Source organism: Mytilus californianus, unplaced genomic scaffold (assembly GCF_021869535.1).
Source record: "Mytilus californianus isolate M0D057914Y unplaced genomic scaffold, xbMytCali1.0.p SCAF_3, whole genome shotgun sequence".
Lineage (NCBI taxonomy): Eukaryota > Metazoa > Mollusca > Bivalvia > Mytilida > Mytilidae > Mytilus > Mytilus californianus.
In genome coordinates this window covers 11,959,679-11,980,578 of record NW_026262679.1, presented here as the reverse complement: position 1 = coordinate 11,980,578, position 20,900 = coordinate 11,959,679, and the positions used below count along the sequence as shown (strand labels likewise).

Below are 20,900 nucleotides of genomic sequence, written 5' to 3'. Positions count from 1 at the left end.
GTGTCTTTCATAAGAGGCGAGACAACAGCTAGAGTTTTTAAGCAGTTGTTGAACAATGAAAATGAGGTCACGGTCAATGGACTATGACAGACAGAAGGAATCAATATACCATGTATTAAACTTCTAGGTCTTCTGCCTTCTGAAATATAAAGCATTATTAAAATAGTATAAGATGCTGTTACCGCAGCAGATAGATTCACATCCCCTTGGTTTGCTTTCTGCGACTTTTGTCTCAGGCAAGACAAAAACCAAATTAAAAGAAACAACAAAATTCATTTTAATTTTATTTATTTCTCTACATCTTTTATCACTACAAAACATTAAATATTTCCAGAGAAGTACAAACACTTGCATATGAGGCTCGTTTTCTCATTATGTAAGAAATATAGCACTGAAATCAATAAGCATCATCTAACTCAATTGACATTTATATAAAGATATCATAAATTTAAGTAATTCCAACAAGTCTTAATTTTGAATGGTTTTTATTAAAAAAGCTTCAAGAAATATTTAAGTTCTGAACAAGACAAATTTGCAAAATAAACTTGTTTTACTTCTTCAAAAAGGTGGACTTTCTTTCCAAATACAGGATAATCTTAGTACCTTTATCTATTTCTCAACAGATAAACATTCATCCAGTGTATTGATGGTCTGTTGAAATTACACATGGGTTATCAGACTATTGCACTGGCAAGATGATTAGAAAAAAAACTTATCCAATAACAAATTTTATGATTTTTATTACTTAAGTTCATGTCTTCTTCATAGTTAAACATGCATCCATAAGCATAAAAATAAAATAACAAAAGGAACAGGAATATTAGCATTATGAAATGACCCTTTTGGTGTTATAAAAACTATCAGTAAAAAAGAAATTTATCAAATGTATCGGAATAATCAAGTAACCATATTGAAAGACACAGATTACTCTGAATTTATACATCCACCAGGTGACTTTATATTAGTAAAATCAAACAGACTCTGTGCTCAAGAAACTTAATAACGAGAAAATTCAATGCCTCAACCCCAAATTATGTTGACTATATTTGTTTCTTTAAAAATCGTACATTGTTTACTCCAGTCCATGTTTACAGTCAAAGATCTTACTTTTATCTTTAAATCAACTTTTACAATAAATTACTGTTTTATACCATAATTTCTTAAATCTGAAATTTTATACTTAATTTGGTTTAATAATGAAAGATTAACCCCAAATAACAAATTAACAGAACAAAATATTGTCAACAACATATGGTGGTGTTTATACATCTCCGTACAATAATATACTAAAACAAATAACATAAGAAAAATAGGTAAAAGCAATAAAATAAATTATACTTGCATAAAATTGTTAAAATACTTGAAAGTTTTAACAAGTTTTGTGTAAATCATAACAAATATTACTTCAATCAGAAGTACAAATATACTGCACCACTTATCACTGACAATAAAGAGAAAGTTCAGTCTCATCTGCAATCTTCCATAAATAGGAATGGATTTTAACAATGTTTTTCTTTAAAAAGAACATAAATATTACAACCACTATCTATAAAATTATTCTATTCAATGGTCTTCCTTGTAGCATGGTATTTGAAATTTTTGTTTTTATCACAAATTTTCTGCTATCAAATCATAAATACCATACACATATATGCATTAAGTAAAGTAATCTGCTTAATATCGTTTAAACCAATACTGGAACACAATAGTTGGCTGAGACTGGATATTTTTCATAAGTTTACATATTAAAGTTATAAAATTCACTAGTCTTAAACACTGTTTGAATACAAGCTTAAGTTTTGTATTTAAAAACTTGATTGAAACTAATGGCCATTACCAGTTGTAAAATTAGAGCAATTTAACAACCCTGTAAGGAACAATTTGTCCAAGCCACAAAATTTGACTGACAACTACATATTTCCAACTTTCATTTCTAACGCTAAAATCTGGCAACTTGTTCCTCACTTACCAGTAACACCTCCATTCATTAAAAGGTCTGAAAAATATTCTTATTGTTAATATAAAGTTTAAGATGTAAAATCATATAAAACATACCAAGAAAGCTACAAGTACTTAACAGATACAAAACAGGTTTTATTGCAGATAAATTTTATGACTGAAAAATAAGTCATGTGATATTTAGTCAAGGTAAATTCAGAAATTTGCTCATGCATATATTATTGCAATTGTTAAAATTGGACAGAAATGTGAGATTAATTATTGAAATTTCAGAAAATGTTGCATTTTTTTGGCATACAAATAATGCTATTAAAATTTAAAATGACAGTTTTTATTTATGAAAAACAAATCCTCTTGCAATTTTTGCAACAATAAAAACATGGCAAAACTTTCTGAATTTACAGTATTTTACTTGATAAGACTGAATTGAGAACACTGCATGGATGTTTTAAATTTTCCATAGCTTGTCTAATCCTGATGTGTTACAATTCTTATAAAAACATTTTACTGTCTTCTCTCGCGAGGAGATACTAATGCTGTGTTCACACATAACACACAATAAATGCCCATTGTCGAAAGCTATTTGGTCGAAAATGTGTCAAATGTGTATTGTGTGTGAACCCAGAAATATATAATTGTTTACAATAATCTGTCATATTTAATGACCATCATGTGATGACCAGCTGGAATGAGTGGACATAACAGTTTTATATACTCATTTGATACGTTTTCAATGAACACCAGTATGTACGTGTGAACCCAGCATATTAATGACATTTCCTAATTATTCTTTTAACACCTTTTATAGCATTTTGAACATTAAGACCAATGAAAAATTTAATACATAAAAATGTAACACACAGGACTCAAAACAATTATTACTTATAAGAATAATACTAACTAACAACATATTTTAACAACTTTATATCAAGTAAAATTTTATATTAAAATTTCTTTAAAATATGACATAAAAATAAAATTATAAAAGCTTGAAGAAATTAAGAAAAAATAAAATATAATATACTATTCAGATTACTAACTTTTAGTTTTAGAACTTCTAAACATGGAAAATTTCACCCATAAATCATTGTTAAGAAAATACCCTGTTCTAAATGTAAAAATTACTAATTCCTTTTAAAATATACAATGTTGTCCACAAGTATTTTTATTTTTTATAATTGTCTGGTATTTTTTCAACTAGTTATTTACAAAGAAGAGTATATTATAAATCTGAATAAAAGTAAGTACAGATACAACAACAAATTCTCTGTAGATACAAAGCACCATAATCAGTGCATTTTATAATAGTATCAAAAATGTTTCAATAATTCCAATAATGTTTCCTAACTTATTAGTATAAAAAAGAGTACTTTTATTTAAAAGAATGCAAAAACTCCTGCATTATTTTCTAACTTCCACAAAAAAACAAGTACTGTTTTACTTACTAATTAGTTCACTTTTCTGTAAAAATCACATAATGTATCAATTTTCCTTCAATAAATTTGTTATTTTCTTAATATTTTACTGAATGATTGAAAATTGAAATGTTTGGAAATATTTCTTGTTGAGGAACCAAATTTAAAACTCCAAAAGCAAAGTATTTTTCAACTCTAGCTCAAAAATAGCCATATTTTCAAAATTAAATAATTAAACATAAAATAGAAAAGTTATGTTCTAATACAGAACTATTTCTGTACAAGAAACTTATCAGTCCCCCTCCTACCCTCACCATCAGCAAATAGGTTGTTTAAAATCAAAATTATTCAACTTTATAATTTAAAAGAGAACACCTTTAGCTGTGGATTCACTTCTTAGTTTATGAAAATTTTTGTTTTTAAAATCATTGCGTGTGCTATTTCTAACTCTTCTTTTCTAATGATTTCCCCCCTTAAAATTCAAGAAGCCTTATTCACCCAAAGTTGTATGTAAATTTTCGTGTTATCAAGATGACTTATTTTAAAAACCCAATTTGTCCCATTCAATCCCCCCCGCAACTTGTCCCCACCCTCTCCCACTTTTAATTATGTCTTTAACATTTTTTGCATCTCTTTTTGCATTACAGTGAAACCTTGTACAGAATTTGTCTGGCTTCACTATATTTTCTAAAATCGGATATGTTGCACTTTAAGCATTTTCAATCCAAAACTTTATACTCAATTGTATTAAACCCTCATGTTATCCCTGATAAACCCTGGAGTCATTTCTACTTAATTTCAAGCATGGTGTCAATGCTACTATCACAAATTGTGATGTCATCTCTAATCAGTATCCTTTAAGTATGTAGGTACCAGATGTATCAGAACATGGTTTGTATGGGAACATGTTGTTCAATGGAGATTTAAATTTTGTAATTTTATCTAAATTTTTCTCATATTTTTTTGTTAACTTTCTCTCTCTAAAACATTATACATGATAAAAAATAACATTAGTATATCATCTATGATAATAAAAGTCTCCTCCAACAAGCCATGATTTCCAACACATCTGTGTACCCATCACATAAAATAATTGCTTATTTTCTATGTATCTATATATGATATATGAACAATGACAATAATGCATGATAAGCTAACAGGAATTTTACAGTATCCCCAATATCAAAGAGAGTAGAATCTCATTTATATCAAATTTAAAATTAACAAAACTCCAGATCTTGCATAACTACTTTAACGTATGAAGCACGTTTCAGCATTATTTTTTTCCCCACTTCAGGATTGATTCATATATTTACCAGAATCAATCCACACACTTTTATAATGCTTGCCATTGTATTTAATTTAATCAACAAGTTGAACAGCTGATTTCAAAATAGTCTAAAAGTATCGTAACATATTGGAGCTGATTTGCTTAAACTGAGCAACATCTGTTAAAATCAGCTTGATTTTCTTAACCATTTTAGTATTGTGTGAGTTTTGACAACAGATAAACATTTCAAGGGTTAAGTGTGGGCTAGTAGACAAGTTCGGAGTGTTTCAAACATTTTATGACTAGACTATGATGACTGTCAAATGCACTGATAGTTTTAACTCATGATTATTTCTTAAAAATGCCCCTCAAATAATGTTTTAAAATATAAAATAAAAAATAACTTTTCACATTCATAACAAACAATGATATAATTTCAAAATTCTCTCATTAACTGAGCTCTCATTTTTTTATTTCACTGTGCTGATAGTTTTACCTGAGTGTGTGAATTATTTCACAGATGGCTTCCCTCTAACAATCTCATATCATTACAGCTGCATTGTTTAGTATGAACAATTTCTTTTTAACTTCCCTTCAATTTTTTAAAATCAGGATTTCTTTTATTGAATTGTACTTTCAGCTTAAATAAAACTCACTTTTCTGCTATAAAATAACTATGATATGAAATTTAGATTTATAAGGAATCTATCTATTGACTTATTTTGGGTTATCAGAAAATTAAGTCATCAATTTTACACATTTGTGTACTCAGTACATGAATATAATTACTACTTTCACGTTCATTTGTTACCATAGAGACCTTTGTAAGGTAATGGATATTATAATAATTAATCTTTCACTCATTTATGAACATACATATATACTTCCATACAACATCATAAATAATAAAAATATTTTCAACAAATAATCAATGTCCTCATTCCAGGTATTTTAAAAGCCTGTAGCTCAGACATTTTTGTCAGATGTGGGAGTTCATTGTGATATAATTTCTCTTTTAAAAACAATAACTAACATGTTTATGTTTTGGTCTTCTTTAAAAATAATGTGAACTAAATAAGTTCTCCTCAGTCTACACTTACATTTTGCATTTCTTTACAGTAAGCGGGAATAATGTCCAAAGTTTTTCATAATAAAGGCACTAAACATATAATTGACTATCTGATGAAAACAAAAATGTTTTTAAATACTGTACTCCCACATGCACAAATAGCTATAATATCTAGCTTTTCATTGGAAAATATCTAAGGACAAAAAAGTCAACAAAATCTCTTGACCATTTCTGGTTTTTTGTTAAAATGTAAAAAAAACATCTGCACCAACAATTCAACATGCTATCAAACGTAATTACATTTACACAATAAAATTCTTTTGTAAACATAATTTACGGGACTCTTTTCATTCATACTTAACAATAAATAATTTTAACAAAGTAATTGCCATGATAATTCTTGACTGTATTAATTATGTCAACATTTTTTCTTTGGTTTATTTTACATTTTTTTGGTAGTTGAGACAAAAAATACAGATTAAAACTACACGACACACAGCATATAATAAAATGTAATATATGACCCTGATACATATCAAGAATGTAGTAACACACCTATGTATTGGTCCAATGTAGTATCAAGTTTGGTCAAATTATCAAATTATAGCACATCTTTTATCAATTAATAAATAGTTCCTCAATTATTTTTTATGATATATGCCTTTTATTCCTTCATACGTTTTTACTACATTTTGAATAATGCTTTGAAACTTAACCTCTGATATGCATTCAAAGCAATTGCTGTTAGCACATATTTCTGTACAAGGAATAGACAGCATAATTACATATACAGAGCATAGGTGTTAAAATTTTAGTCAGTGTGCATTTAATAAGAATATAAAATTATGGTAAACAATAGTGCTTTTGTGAACATATAATTTCTTCACTGAAGTTTATTTGATTTTTTAATCACAAATATGATTAAATTTCCAACACCTATGGTAAACTGTCATAATTTGACTTGATATATATATATTTTGATATTCAGTGCAGTATATATATATAAATATATACAGATCAATATAGTTTAACTGAACGTTTGGCAGAGAATTTGAAAAAAATCAACCAAACATGATACTTCTATTTCATTATAAATAAACTTTAAAATACAAAAGACAAAATTTGTCTCTTTTAATATTTCCCGTGGCCTTTAATGCAATGAAATATACACAATATCACATATTACCATGACGAATGTTGGTTCATAAAGCACTCATTTTCAATAATAGGTCAAACATTTTGTAATATATAACACAAATAGTCAACAAATTGGTTGCTGAATATAAAAATATGCCATTTGTAAGTACTAAATACTGATACACCTCATTTATACCAAAAAATACAACCTCAGGCAATAAAATGTAATATCAGGACTATTTTATTTACTTTAAGAAAATGATAATAAACCCTTAAAATACAGATACCAATAATACCTGGACTAGAATCCCATTCCTTTTATGGCTCCAATGGTGTTTAATCATTTCAGAAGTTAGAAATTGTGGTGATTTCAAATTGAATGTTCCATATTCAATACATAACACAAATCAAAGACAGAAGTCTGAGCTGTTTGGAAAAATCCGAAGGAACATATTATTTTTGTATAAATAGAACTGCTGGGCGTTTTCATATGGCTATGGAAACTAGTACTTCCTGTTATAGGCCTAACTCCTACCCAATATTTTGGTAAACATTCACTGTAATTGACACATTTTCAATGGGTTCTTTGTTTGATGAGAATGATAAAAATACCAACTACTCAGAATTAAGCCACACATGTAACCTATAAACAACTTGATGAATAGAAAACATCAATAAGAATATCCTAAATAACAAAAAAATAATCAAATCTGTTTTGAAATATAGCAGAATAGCAATTGAAGATTATCTTATTTTCATTGAGATAACAAAGTACATAATGGAAGATTTGCATGAAATATACATAATGTAATTGTCATGACAACTGAGGTGGACTTGTTGTTTGTATTTCTCACTTTTACACAAAATGGCAGTGTCCATGCATCCAAGGTATGACAATTGACTAGCAGTGGTTATGTCCCTTGAGCATGGTTGTCAACAACAATATTTACTATACAAACTAATGGATCAACACAAAATGATAGAAAAATACTTCAAGATATATATGTACATCAAATTAGTAAACTGATGATATTACTCCAAAATAGTCAAATAAATTCAACTTTTAATTCTAATGCAATATATTCTTTCCTTTGTGAAAGAAATTAATTTGAATTTTTCAAATTCATATAAAATTGATGGATGACAAATTCCTCCTTTTCTTATTTATTACAATTGCTACCTGGCATATGATGGAAATATTACTTCAAAATACTGTACATGTTAAAACATAATAGAATGTGTGATTTACAATAGCCATCTACAATATTTCTATTGTTATCCTAAATTTATCAGCTATGCCATAATGGAAAGACTTAAATATATGCTCATCATATACCAAACAGCACCTTTAAGATCCTCAATTAATTTAGCCTTTTTACATAAACATGATAAAAATGCTTCAGTTGAATTTTGCAGAATAAAATGAAAACTTCAACTGCCAAATGTTTACAGATGGCAGGTGTATACGAGTTTACTGGTCAATTAACTTGATAAAATATTCATATTCTTTAGGTTAAATTTTACTGACAAGATCAAACTTAAAACTTTTCCAATCTTTCATCAAAAGGAGTTACACAACCAGTACAAGCATCCTTGTAAAATATGTTGTCAACTATGTAATGTGATCATACAACAACAGAATTAGTCTGTCAACCTTGAATGCAATATTTGACTATTTTGAAAATAATACAAGAATCATATTTACATACACTCACCATAACCAGTATTTACAACAAAAAAATTGTCCGAAGATGCATACCATCAATACATACAGTAATGAATCAATATATAATGAGTATGATTATATACATATGAACCACAACACACAAACACTGACATACGAACATTCATTAATTAACTTATTATAATATAAAATGCTGATAATTCTAGTGTTTTACTAGCAAAGCATTTTTTGTCTTTCAACATTTTAAAACTAATCAAACAAAAGATATGAACTTTTGAAAATCATCTTTTTGTCTAGGTTTCTTGTTTGAATTGAGTTTCTTTAACTCCAAGATAATCCGATTCAAAAAATTCTTATATATATTTCAAATTGATATTTTGTCTGTACAAAACAATGAACCAATCAGTAAAGTACAACAAATTTTCACTTTTTATAAATAATTCCTTGTTAAAAAAAAAAAAAAATTGAAAATGATATTGAAAAAGCCAAAGATCTGCAAAATTACTGAATTGTTTAAAAAGATTCACAATTTATCCGATGATTAAGTAGTTCACCTTATATACATTGTTCTTCAGAAAATAAACGTTCAAACCTACTTAATGTTTAAAAAGAAATGAAAGCAAATTTATTTACAAACAAAATATCACAATTAATACTGGCACACATTCGGACATAAACAATTCATAAAAATAAACAAAGTAACGATGGAGATATGTGTGATAAAATCTGCAGTTCCCAAGGCTAGCTGCCATTTTTGTCATGATATTGCACACCCTAGCTATCACATTGAGATCAACAATGCATGACAAAATGATAAAAACCTAAGGAACACAAAACAAGTGGGCACAGTCCACTGAGCACCAAAAAAAAGCACACACAAATTTAAGGTCCATTTCCTTTGTTTTGATTCTTCTAATGTCAATATCACTGAAGAATAAAATCTTGTATGTTTATTTCTTATATATTCTATTGATTTGTTATCTTCTCTGTTCTATATAAAACTAATCCCGTTTTGCATTCGTTATTTTCCTATTTCTGGCTTATTCCAAATCTTTCCTCATTCTTCAGTATTTTCATCTCCTGGTTTTCGTTGCCTTTTCTTTTCTTATTAGTCATATTCTCTTTCTCTTAGTTTATCTTTCTTTAAAAAATCATTTATTTAACCTTTCATTTCTGCAATCTCATAAAAGCATAATTCACCACAAAAACAAAAGTACATGAAATGTAGAACATCAATTTTGTCTAGTATGACAATGATAATTTCTTATTCCATTCTATACAAGTTATCAGCATATCTTTAAAACCAGTATACATCTAAACATATCTATTTTTGATTTTAAAATAAAATGGTTGAGTGATGACCATTTCACTTTTCGTCATACTGCAAGTTTGGTCAGTCTCTCTATATTGGCACACAATGAATATGTTTCACCAACGATGGTTAAAACACTTCCATACCAAGAATTTCTGTACAAATGATTGATTTGGAATTCATTCAACAAATCTGTCATAGAATATATCTAATGTCCAATGTGGACAGAGCACCACATTAAAGTAGAAATAAACAACATTATGAAAGCACTTTAGTGAACACCAAAAAATAAAATACAATTCAATAGAACACCATAAATTGCTGCTTGCAATCCATTTTCTGGCTTTGTCTCTACTGAAATCGAGGAGACACTTTTTTGGCATCAAAGTGTTAGGAATGTTTTAAACAGCACATTGACATTGATGTAGAATACAATGGTTTTTACACGATGAATGATGTAATCTAACGCTAGGAAGTTACTCTTTTGGATGAAGAGGAATAGTGAACTTGTGTGAGAATGGTGACAAGTATTTTATTCCCACTTCTGCGAAGACTTTCTTTGAGAAGCCAAGATCACATAAGTATAATTGGGATGACTGCATTGCCATGTTTAAGGGAAGTCCAATACTTAAACACCATTTGGCTCTGACTGAATTGGATTCTACTGGTGGGTCCATAGCTAACACAGGAGCTCTGTTTTGGTTGGCCCATTCAACTAAGGTCTTGTACCAGACTTGATCTTTGAGATTTGGTGTTTCCTGATTGTCTAATGCATTTATGATGATGTCAACTGATCCTAAAGGGAGATCTGAAAACAAACAAGTCAAAGTCAAATGGCTTCAATTTTCTTGACATACTTTCATTAGCAAGACTGAGTCAAAGATACAAACGACCAGAGTGCAATCCTTATTGGTTTGTAATTTGACAAGCCATAAATACTAGTAAAAATGTATTGAATATGCTTTCGGTAGGAAAACTAACAAAATTTTTTAATGATATACAAACATTCTAAAAAGTTTAAAGGCAGTGGTTTGGAAACCATAGTGAACTGATTATGGAAAATGAGAACCATTCAAGAATGTTGCTGAATATACTAAGTTTCAACATCTAGAAAATCTATAAAAATGCTCAATATGTGTACATAAAAAAACATCTTAGAACATTTGAAGGCTGAGGGTCAAAAACAAGTTGAATACACTAAATGGATAGCTTCCTTGGAGAAAGTTACTGAAAACTGACTAAGTTTCATCTACTGGAAAATATGCAAAAATTCTCAATATGTTTACACAAAGAGAGGTTCACATCTTCGATCCATATAAAAACATTCTAAAAAGTTTGAAGGCTCAGTATGGGTTGAAAACTGTTATTTAATTCCCCACCATACAAGACATACTCTTGTGTTCTGTCTTGTTTTATATATGATATTCTGTTGAAATGACCATTATCTTTATGTTAAGCTTGTCACTGTTCTTACCTTTAAGATTTGAGATCCTGTTGAAATGACCATTATCCTTATGTTAAGCTTGTCACTGTTTTTACCTTTAAGATTTGAGATCCTGTTGAAATGACCATTATCTTTATGTTAAGCCTGTCACTGTTTTTACCTTTAAGATTTGAGATCCTGTTGATATGACCATTAACCTTATGTTAAGCTTGTCACTGTTTTTACCTTTAAGATTTGAGATCCTGTTGAAATGACCATTATCCTTATGTTAAGCTTGTCACTGTTTTTACCTTTAAGATTTGAGATCCTGTTGAAATTACCATTATCCTTATGTTAAGCTTGTCACTGTTTTTACCTTTAAGATTTGAGATCCTGTTGAAATGACCATTATGTTAAGCTTGTCACTGTTTTTACCTTTAAGATTTGAGATTCTGTTGAAATGACCATTATGTTAAGCTTGTCACTGTTTTTACTTTTAAGATTTGAGATTCTGTTGAAATGACCATTATGTTAAGCTTGTCACTGTTCTTACCTTTAAGATTTGAGATCCTGTTGAAATGACCATTAACATGTTGAAATGACCTTTAACCTTATGTTAAGCTTGTCACTGTTTTTACCTTTAAGATTTGAGATCCTGTTGAAATGACCATTAACCTTATGTTAAGCTTGTCACTGTTTTTACCTTTAAGATTTGAGATCCTGTTGAAATGACCATTAACCTTATGTTAAGCTTGTCACTGTTTTTACCTTTAAGATTTGAGATCCTGTTGAAATGACTATTATCCTTATGTTAAGCTTGTCACTGTTTTTACCTATAAGATTTGAGATCCTGTTTAAATGACCTTTATCCTTATGTTAAGCTTGTCATTGTTTTTACCTTTAAGATTTGAGATCCTGTTGAAATGACCATTACGTTAAGCTTGATACTGTTTTTACCTTTTAGATTTGAGATCCTGTTGAAATGACCATTAACCTTAAGTTGAGCTTGTCACTGTTTTTACCTTTAAGATTTGAGATCCTGTTGAAATGACCATTATCTTTACGTTAAGCTTGTCACTGTTTTTACCTTTAAGATTTGAGATCCTGTTGAAATGACCATTAACCTTATGTTAAGCTTGTCACTGTTCTTACCTTTAAGATTTGAGATCCTGTTGAAATGACCATTAACCTTATGTTAAGCTTGTCACTGTTTTTACCTTTAAGATTTGAGATTCTGTTGAAATGACCATTAACCTTATGTTAAGCTTGTCACTGTTCTTACCTTTAAGATTTGAGATCCTGTTGAAATGACCATTAACCTTATGTTAAGCTTGTCACTGTTTTTACCTTTAAGATTTGAGATCCTGTTGAGATGACCATTATCTTTATGTTAAGCTTGTCACTGTTTTTACCTTTAAGATTTGAGATCCTGTTGAAATGACCATTATCTTTATGTTAAGCCTGTCACTGTTTTTACCTTTAAGATTTGAGATCCTGTTGAAATGACCATTATCTTTATGTTAAGCTTGTCACTGTTCTTACCTTTAAGATTTGAGATCCTGTTGAAATGACCATTATCCTTATGTTAAGCTTGTCACTGTTTTTACCTTTAAGATTTGAGATCCTGTTGAAATGACCATTATCTTTATGTTAAGCCTGTCACTGTTTTTACCTTTAAGATTTGAGATCCTGTTGAAATGACCATTAACCTTATGTTAAGCTTGTCACTGTTTTTACCTTTAAGATTTGAGATCCTGTTGAAATGACCATTATCCTTATGTTAAGATTGTCACTGTTTTTACCTTTAAGATTTGAGATCCTGTTGAAATTACCATTATCCTTATGTTAAGCTTGTCACTGTTTTTACCTTTAAGATTTGAGATCCTGTTGAAATGACCATTATGTTAAGCTTGTCACTGTTTTTACCTTTAAGATTTGAGATTCTGTTGAAATGACCATTATGTTAAGCTTGTCACTGTTTTTACTTTTAAGATTTGAGATTCTGTTGAAATGACCATTATGTTAAGCTTGTCACTGTTCTTACCTTTAAGATTTGAGATCCTGTTGAAATGAACATTAACATGTTGAAATGACCTTTAACCTTATGTTAAGCTTGTCACTGTTTTTACCTTTAAGATTTGAGATCCTGTTGAAATGACCATTAACCTTATGTTAAGCTTGTCACTGTTTTTACCTTTAAGATTTGAGATCCTGTTGAAATGACCATTAACCTTATGTTAAGCTTGTCACTGTTTTTACCTTTAAGATTTGAGATCCTGTTGAAATGACTATTATCCTTATGTTAAGCTTGTCACTGTTTTTACCTATAAGATTTGAGATCCTGTTTAAATGACCTTTATCCTTATGTTAAGCTTGTCATTGTTTTTACCTTTAAGATTTGAGATCCTGTTGAAATGACCATTACGTTAAGCTTGATACTGTTTTTACCTTTTAGATTTGAGATCCTGTTGAAATGACCATTAACCTTAAGTTGAGCTTGTCACTGTTTTTACCTTTAAGATTTGAGATCCTGTTGAAATGACCATTATCTTTACGTTAAGCTTGTCACTGTTTTTACCTTTAAGATTTGAGATCCTGTTGAAATGACCATTAACCTTATGTTAAGCTTGTCACTGTTCTTACCTTTAAGATTTGAGATCCTGTTGAAATGACCATTAACCTTATGTTAAGCTTGTCACTGTTTTTACCTTTAAGATTTGAGATTCTGTTGAAATGACCATTAACCTTATGTTAAGCTTGTCACTGTTCTTACCTTTAAGATTTGAGATCCTGTTGAAATGACCATTAACCTTATGTTAAGCTTGTCACTGTTTTTACCTTTAAGATTTGAGATCCTGTTGAGATGACCATTATCTTTATGTTAAGCTTGTCACTGTTTTTACCTTTAAGATTTGAGATCCTGTTGAAATGACCATTATCTTTATGTTAAGCCTGTCACTGTTTTTACCTTTAAGATTTGAGATCCTGTTGAAATGACTATTATCTTTATGCTAAGCTTGTCACTGTTTTTACCTTTAAGATTTGAGATCCTGTTGAAATGACCATTAACCTTATGTTAAGCTTGTCACTGTTCTTACCTTTAAGATTTGAGATCCTGTTGAAATGACCATTAACCTTATGTTAAGCTTGTCACTGTTTTTACCTTTAAGATTTGAGATCCTGTTGAGATGACCATTATCTTTATGTTAAGCTTGTCACTGTTTTTACCTTTAAGATTTGAGATCCTGTTGAGATGACCATTATCTTTATGTTAAGCTTGTCACTGTTTTTACCTTTAAGATTTGAGATCCTGTTGCCACTGTTCTCACCTTTAAGATTTGAGATCCTGTTGCCATCACAGAAAGCATACAGTTTAAGTTCCTCCTCCATATATTTGTTCATTTTGATAAAGTTTGGCAGGACTAGATAGACATTAACGTTATGGTTGGACAGATGTCTGGCACAGTTAATAGCCTGAGTTCCCTGAAGGTGTGGCCCACATAATAGCACTACTGTAGGCACCTGATGCCCATTGTTTGGATTTAATCTAAAATTGTAAGCATTTTTTAACTTAGCGATTGTTACATGTGTAAGATAAACAAACAGTATTTAGAACTATATAGGCGATTCTTCACCAAGTAACAAACAATCTATGAGTTAATCTATATTCTTAAAAGTATGCTGGTTCTATTAGCCCAAAAATAGTTTAAGCAAGAACATTTTGTAAGTCTGTAATATATTGAGTCTGTCAGAGAACAGCCAGAACAAAACCTCAGGAAAGGATACTAGTTAACCAGTGTTTTCTACATTTAAATAAATATAAAATATTTTGGGAGTTCAAGATTTATGGTTACTCTCCTTTCAAAAATCATCAAGAATTTTTTTCTTACCTTGATAAATAGTTAATCATTTTAATTTTCAAAAGAAATATTATGGTGCCTTTATGGAGGAGAGGTTTAAATGATTTTACTACTCAGAAAGCTTCGACAGTTAATCAATACCTGTGTGGGCCTCCGAGAAGCTGAAGAACCATTTCACTAGCTGAACGTCCAACCATTTCTATCTGTCTCTCTTGAGTAAACCCAAACTTCTCAGCAGTAGAAAATAAGCGACTTCTTAAGTCGGGTGAAATACTAGGAACAACTAGCCCTGTATCTGAAATGACAATTGTATTATTCTGATGATTTCTGTTCAGTTCTTGTTCAATGGATAGTTCATTTACTGTAAACATATACATTTGTACTTCAGATGGTCTGAATATATACCAGACAAGAGTAGAAAAAAAATAAACTTCCTGATTTGTTAAAATATCATATGAACATGTTCATACATAATTTCAACATAAAATATCTTATTATATCTTTCTTCAGTGAGATGGCCTGTCAACTTACTCGTACAAAAACATGTAATTGAGAAATGCCTTTTCCACTGTATAATATCTCGTCCATTATACTGTTGCATAATTTGAATATTCTTTTTTTTAATTGCAACACCTAACTGAGACATTCCCTTTTTATAAATTTACCTGTAGCATAACTGAGAAATCCCCTTTTCAATTACCTGTTACATATAAATGAGACATTTCCTTTTCGTTTTTCCTGCATTACATTAATATATTACTGAAACTTCACTGAGAAATTCCCTATTTGCCTGTAACATAACTGAGACATGCCCTTTTTATTTACCTGTAACAAATAACTGAGCCATGCCCTTTTTATTTACCTATCACAAATAACCGAGACATGCCCTTTTTATATACCTGTAACAAATAACTGAGACATGCCCTTTTTATTTACCTATCACAAATAACTGAGACATGCCCTTTTTATATACCTGTAACAAATAACTGAGATATGCCCTTTTTATTTACCTGTAACAAATAATTGAGACATGCCATGTCCATTTGGTACTTTGATCTGCTGGAGAACTGACTTTTTGGTTTCAAGCACATTTTCATCATGTCTGTACTTAAGTGGCTTTTTCGGTTCATTGGCCCGTATTATTTCTGGTCCAGAGTTTTCTATTTCTTGAAAAACAGCTTTTTTGTCAAACAAAGCCAAATTTTTTTCAAAATCAAATTCAGCCATGCAAGACTGTGTTGGAGCACTAAAACAACAATCATCCCTTGACTGTGATCTTTTACGAAAATCTATCTTTCTTGGAGTTGATGGTTTCTTATTCCGATTTTCATTGGCTGAAATCAGAGAACAATTTGAGTTAAAATGACTGCAAGGTAATTCAACTCCCCCTAACCTGGGACAGTGGTGTAACAGCACAACATAATAACAAACTATGCAAAACAATAAACGAAAAAAAAATATGAGAGACAGCAAAAAACATCCACTCATTTACAGGCTCCTGACTTGGGACAGGCACATATAGAATGTGGCGGGGTTGAACTAGTTTGAAGGTGCCAAGCCTCACCCTTTGAAATTTTGAAGATTATATTCTTTTCAGGAAAAATGTACAATTTCAGATTGTCTGGAAACTAGAAAAGTGCTTGTTTTTGGCCCCTTTTTTGCCCCTAATTTCTAACACAACATTTGGGGCAATTACCCCCAAACTCAATCCCAGCCTTCCCTTTGTGGTATGGAACCTTGTAGTAGAATATGAGAGAGATCCATACATTTGAACACAAGTACAATTTCAGATTATCCGGAAACTACAAAATTGCTTGTTTTTGGCCCCTTATTCCTAAACTGTTGGTTCCATAACCCCCAAAATCAGCCCCAACCTTCCTTTTGTGGTATTGAACCTTCTGGTAAAATTTATTTATTCTGGTAGAGATCCATTCACTTAAACTAAAGTTATTGTCCGGAAACCAAATGTGTCTTCGGACGACGATGATGACATGATACCATTATACCATTATACTATGTAAATTTTTTGCGGTCGTATAATAATATGAAATTCTTACCAGAGTACAGTTTAATTGCTAGACACTTTTAAGTAGGTATTTAACTTACCAGAGTTGAGACGAGGTCTCATTCCTTGGTCCTCTTTTGAAGGTGTGTAACTATCAGGATTTCTTCCATTATCATATGTTGGTGTATGGTTTCTCTCTTGAAGAATGTTATTTGGTGAATATCTGGCTTTGTATTTACCATTCATATCAGAAGGAGACCTCCTGTTGCCATTACATTCATTAGGAGAATATCTTTGCTGATATTGACCATTTGCTGGTGATTGTCTATTATTGTAGCCAACATTAGGGGGAGATAATCTTTGAGTATTTAGAGGAGAAATTCTCTGTCCATTTGGAGGAGAAACTCTTTGTCCATTTGGAGGAGATATTCTTTGTCCATTTGGAGGAGATATTCTCTGCCCATTAGATATATGTTTGTAGCCATTTTTTCTGTATCCATTTCTAGGAGCACTATTTTGTACATTGGGACCATTTTCTTCTGGAAATATGAATGTATCCAAACTGCATACTTTAACAGGAGAAGGACATTCTGAGTTATAACTAACTGTTAAAAGCTTTGATGGTGTAGCTTCCTTTAAAACTACATTTGCCTCTTCCTTGTTTTTGATGATTTTTAACTCCTTTATATCACTGCCACTGTGAAAAGAGTAAATCAAAATCATTTGTTTGATTGATGTTTGAACTTTCATTAGGCCATTAATAGAGCAGTATTGTCATGTCACAATTAGTGATTGAGACTTTCATTAGGTCAATATAATAGAGCAGTATATATTGTCATGTAACAATTAGTGATTGAGACCTTCATCAGTTTAATTAATACATGTACCTAAGTAATGATGAAAAGATCTCAGAATGATGCTACGTCAGGTTTTGCTCTTTTTTTTCTTGAAATCAGTGAGTAAAGCCTTCTAATACAAATATGAAAGATGAAATATTGAAAAATAAATGTGGATAGTGTCCACATGTGGACACAGATGATGCCCCCGCTTGCATATCATATAGTTATAAAGGGACATAACTGAAGAACGGTAAAAGTGACACTACCCAAATTTGAACTTGATCTGAGTTTTGTGGTAATAAGCATTGTGTGTAAGTCTCATAACATTTGGTTGAGGCTAACTTAAGTAGAGAACAGAAACTAAAAATTCAGCAATTTTTCTATTTGTAATGATGCATAACTCTAGAACGGTTGTGTATAAGTTTTACAACATTTGGATGAGACAAACTAAAAAATTCAGCAATTTTTATGTTTATAATGGGACATAACTCTAGAATGGTAAAAGTGTTGCCACCTAATTTCGTACTTAATCTGTATTATGTAGTAATTAGCATTGTGTATAAGTTTCATAACATTTGGTTGAGGCAAACTCAAGTTAGAGAACTGAAACAAAAAAAATGTACTTGATCTTTACTGAGTTTTGTTGGAATGAATATTGTGTATAGGTTTCACAATGTTTGGCTGGGGAAAACTTCAGTTACAGAATGGAAACTAAAAAATTTTGCAATCTTTCTATTTATAAAGGGGCATAACTCAATAATGGTTAAAGTGACACTACCCAAATTCAACTTGATCTGTGTTTTATCAGTGGTAGTCAAAATTAAACATTGCATTGTATAAAGCATTGATTGTAGTTGATTCAACTATAATCATGGTCAAAGGAAGATAACTCCAATTTTAAAAATATATTATATAAACTTGATATTTAGAAGAAAATAAAAATTTTGCAATTTTTCCTTTTATAAAGGGGCATAACTCTAGATCGGTTAAAGTGACACCACCAAAATTCAAACTTGATCTGTGTTTTGTGGTAATAAGCATTGTGTATAAGTTTCATAACATTTGGTTGAGGCAAACTTAAGTTAGAGAACGGAAACTAAAAATTATGCAATATTTCCTTTTATAAAGGGGCATAACTCTAGATCGGTTAAAGTGACGCCACCAAAATTCAAACTTGATCTGTGTTTTGTGGTAATAAGCATTGTGTATAAGTTTCATTACATTTGGTTGAGGCAAACTCAAGTTAGAGAACGGAAACCAATTTCGGGACGTACGTACGTACAGACGGACAAGGGTAAAACTTAATGCCCCCTCCGGTACGGCGGGGGCATAAAAATCCAAATACTGATAAATGTCCAACAAAGTTTAGTCCAGTGTGAAGGATATAATCGAATAGGTATATATTACTTTTTGTGAAGGATATAATCAGATAGGTATATTATTACTTTTTGTGAAGGATACAATCAGATAGGTTATATTACTTTTTGTGAAGGATACAATCAGATAGGTGCATTGAATATATTACTTTTTGTGAAGGATATAATCGGATAGGTATATATTACTTTTTGTGAAGGATATAATCAGATAGGTATATATTACTTTTTTGATTTTCAAATTCAAGGAGGGGTTGGATTGGCCTTCAGATGTACATTCTTTCTCTCAGGATATTAACTTAGAATTGAAAATGTTCTTTGAATTTAACCAGAAATGCATTTATGCACATCACAATTTCATGGTTAATTTGTTACAAAGCAGATGAATTAAAATTTCTCAAACAATGTCATGATTTATCAAAACAGAAGTGCTGGTTTATCCTTACCTGATTGTAATGCCTTGTACATCACATTTTACACCATTTCTGTAGGCCTGAGTGATTGATACCATCTGAGTTGATTCGTCAATTTTGGAGACCAGACCTTGGTAAGTACCCAGAGTCTCACCACAGTCCAAAGACACTATACTTCCAACAAAACCCGTACACATTTTAACCTGTAAAAAATAAATTTCAAAATGGATCATGGTGATCATGTTGCATACTGTGACTGTCCGTTCTCTTCATTCAGTATCATGCAGTTGTGGGTGGTGGCATATGTTAACACACAACTGTTCTCCATACAGTATTATCCTGAATAGTTGCAGTGACAGGAAAACTTGTGATACTTGGTAGTACACAAACAACAGAGCTCTTCTTATGAATCAAGGAAGTGAAAGCAGTATGAAGATGTGTACATGCAAATAACTAGGAAGTTTATGTTTGTGTATACGTAGAAATCCCACATATACCAATTTTTCAGGGCTCGAAGAATTTCAAACCAAGCATTGTTATCCTACATGTATGTCTGTGACTTATTGATCAATCGTTTCACCACTTCCTAGGGAGAAATGATGCAAGACACATCAATGTTTTTTTAATTTTTGGACTGTCATCTGTTGGACAATTTGTACACTTACAACACATGTACAATAAGACAAAAAAAATGGGGAATGTGTCCATGGGACACAGATGATGCCCCCGCTTGCATATAACGTTATAAAGGGACAAACCTCAAGAACAGTATAAGTGACGCTACCCAAATGTGTACTTGATCTGTGGTTTGTGGTAATAAGCATTGTGTATAAGTTTCACAACATTTGGTTGAGGCAAACCTTAAGAGAACAGAAACAAAAAATTCAGATATATTTCCATTTGTAAAGGGGCATAACTCTAGAACGGTAAAAGTAACAGCATCAAAATTCAAACTGGATCTGTGTTTTGTGGTAATAAGCATTGTGTATAAGATTCATAACATTTGGTTGAGGCAAACTAAAGTTAGAGAACGGAAACCAATTTTGGGACATAGGGACGGACGTACAGACGGACAAGGGTAAAACTTAATGTCCCCTCCACTACAGCTGGGGCATAAAAATTGGAAAAGGACTACTGACAG

General features: G+C 30.8%; 2 protein-coding genes across 2 annotated transcripts in view; one reads left to right on the top strand and one right to left on the bottom strand.

The window, feature by feature from the left end:
• The window catches only part of LOC127732952 (E3 ubiquitin-protein ligase NEDD4-like), a 100,395-nt gene that overhangs the window by 62,700 nt on the left and 16,795 nt on the right, over window positions 1–20,900 (top strand). The window lies entirely within an intron of this gene.
• LOC127732964 (enhancer of mRNA-decapping protein 3-like) overlaps window positions 272–20,900 on the bottom strand; it is a 29,326-nt gene continuing 8,697 nt past the window's right edge. Inside the window, exons 2-7 of the mRNA XM_052242205.1 lie at window positions 19,793–19,962; window positions 17,236–17,831; window positions 16,140–16,463; window positions 15,271–15,424; window positions 14,599–14,816; window positions 272–10,654 (exon numbers count right to left, since the gene is read on the bottom strand). Of these exons, the coding sequence (XP_052098165.1) occupies window positions 10,323–10,654; window positions 14,599–14,816; window positions 15,271–15,424; window positions 16,140–16,463; window positions 17,236–17,831; window positions 19,793–19,956 (1,788 nt within the window). The 5' untranslated portion in view covers window positions 19,957–19,962 and the 3' untranslated portion in view covers window positions 272–10,322. The remainder of the gene's footprint in view (window positions 10,655–14,598; window positions 14,817–15,270; window positions 15,425–16,139; window positions 16,464–17,235; window positions 17,832–19,792; window positions 19,963–20,900) is intronic.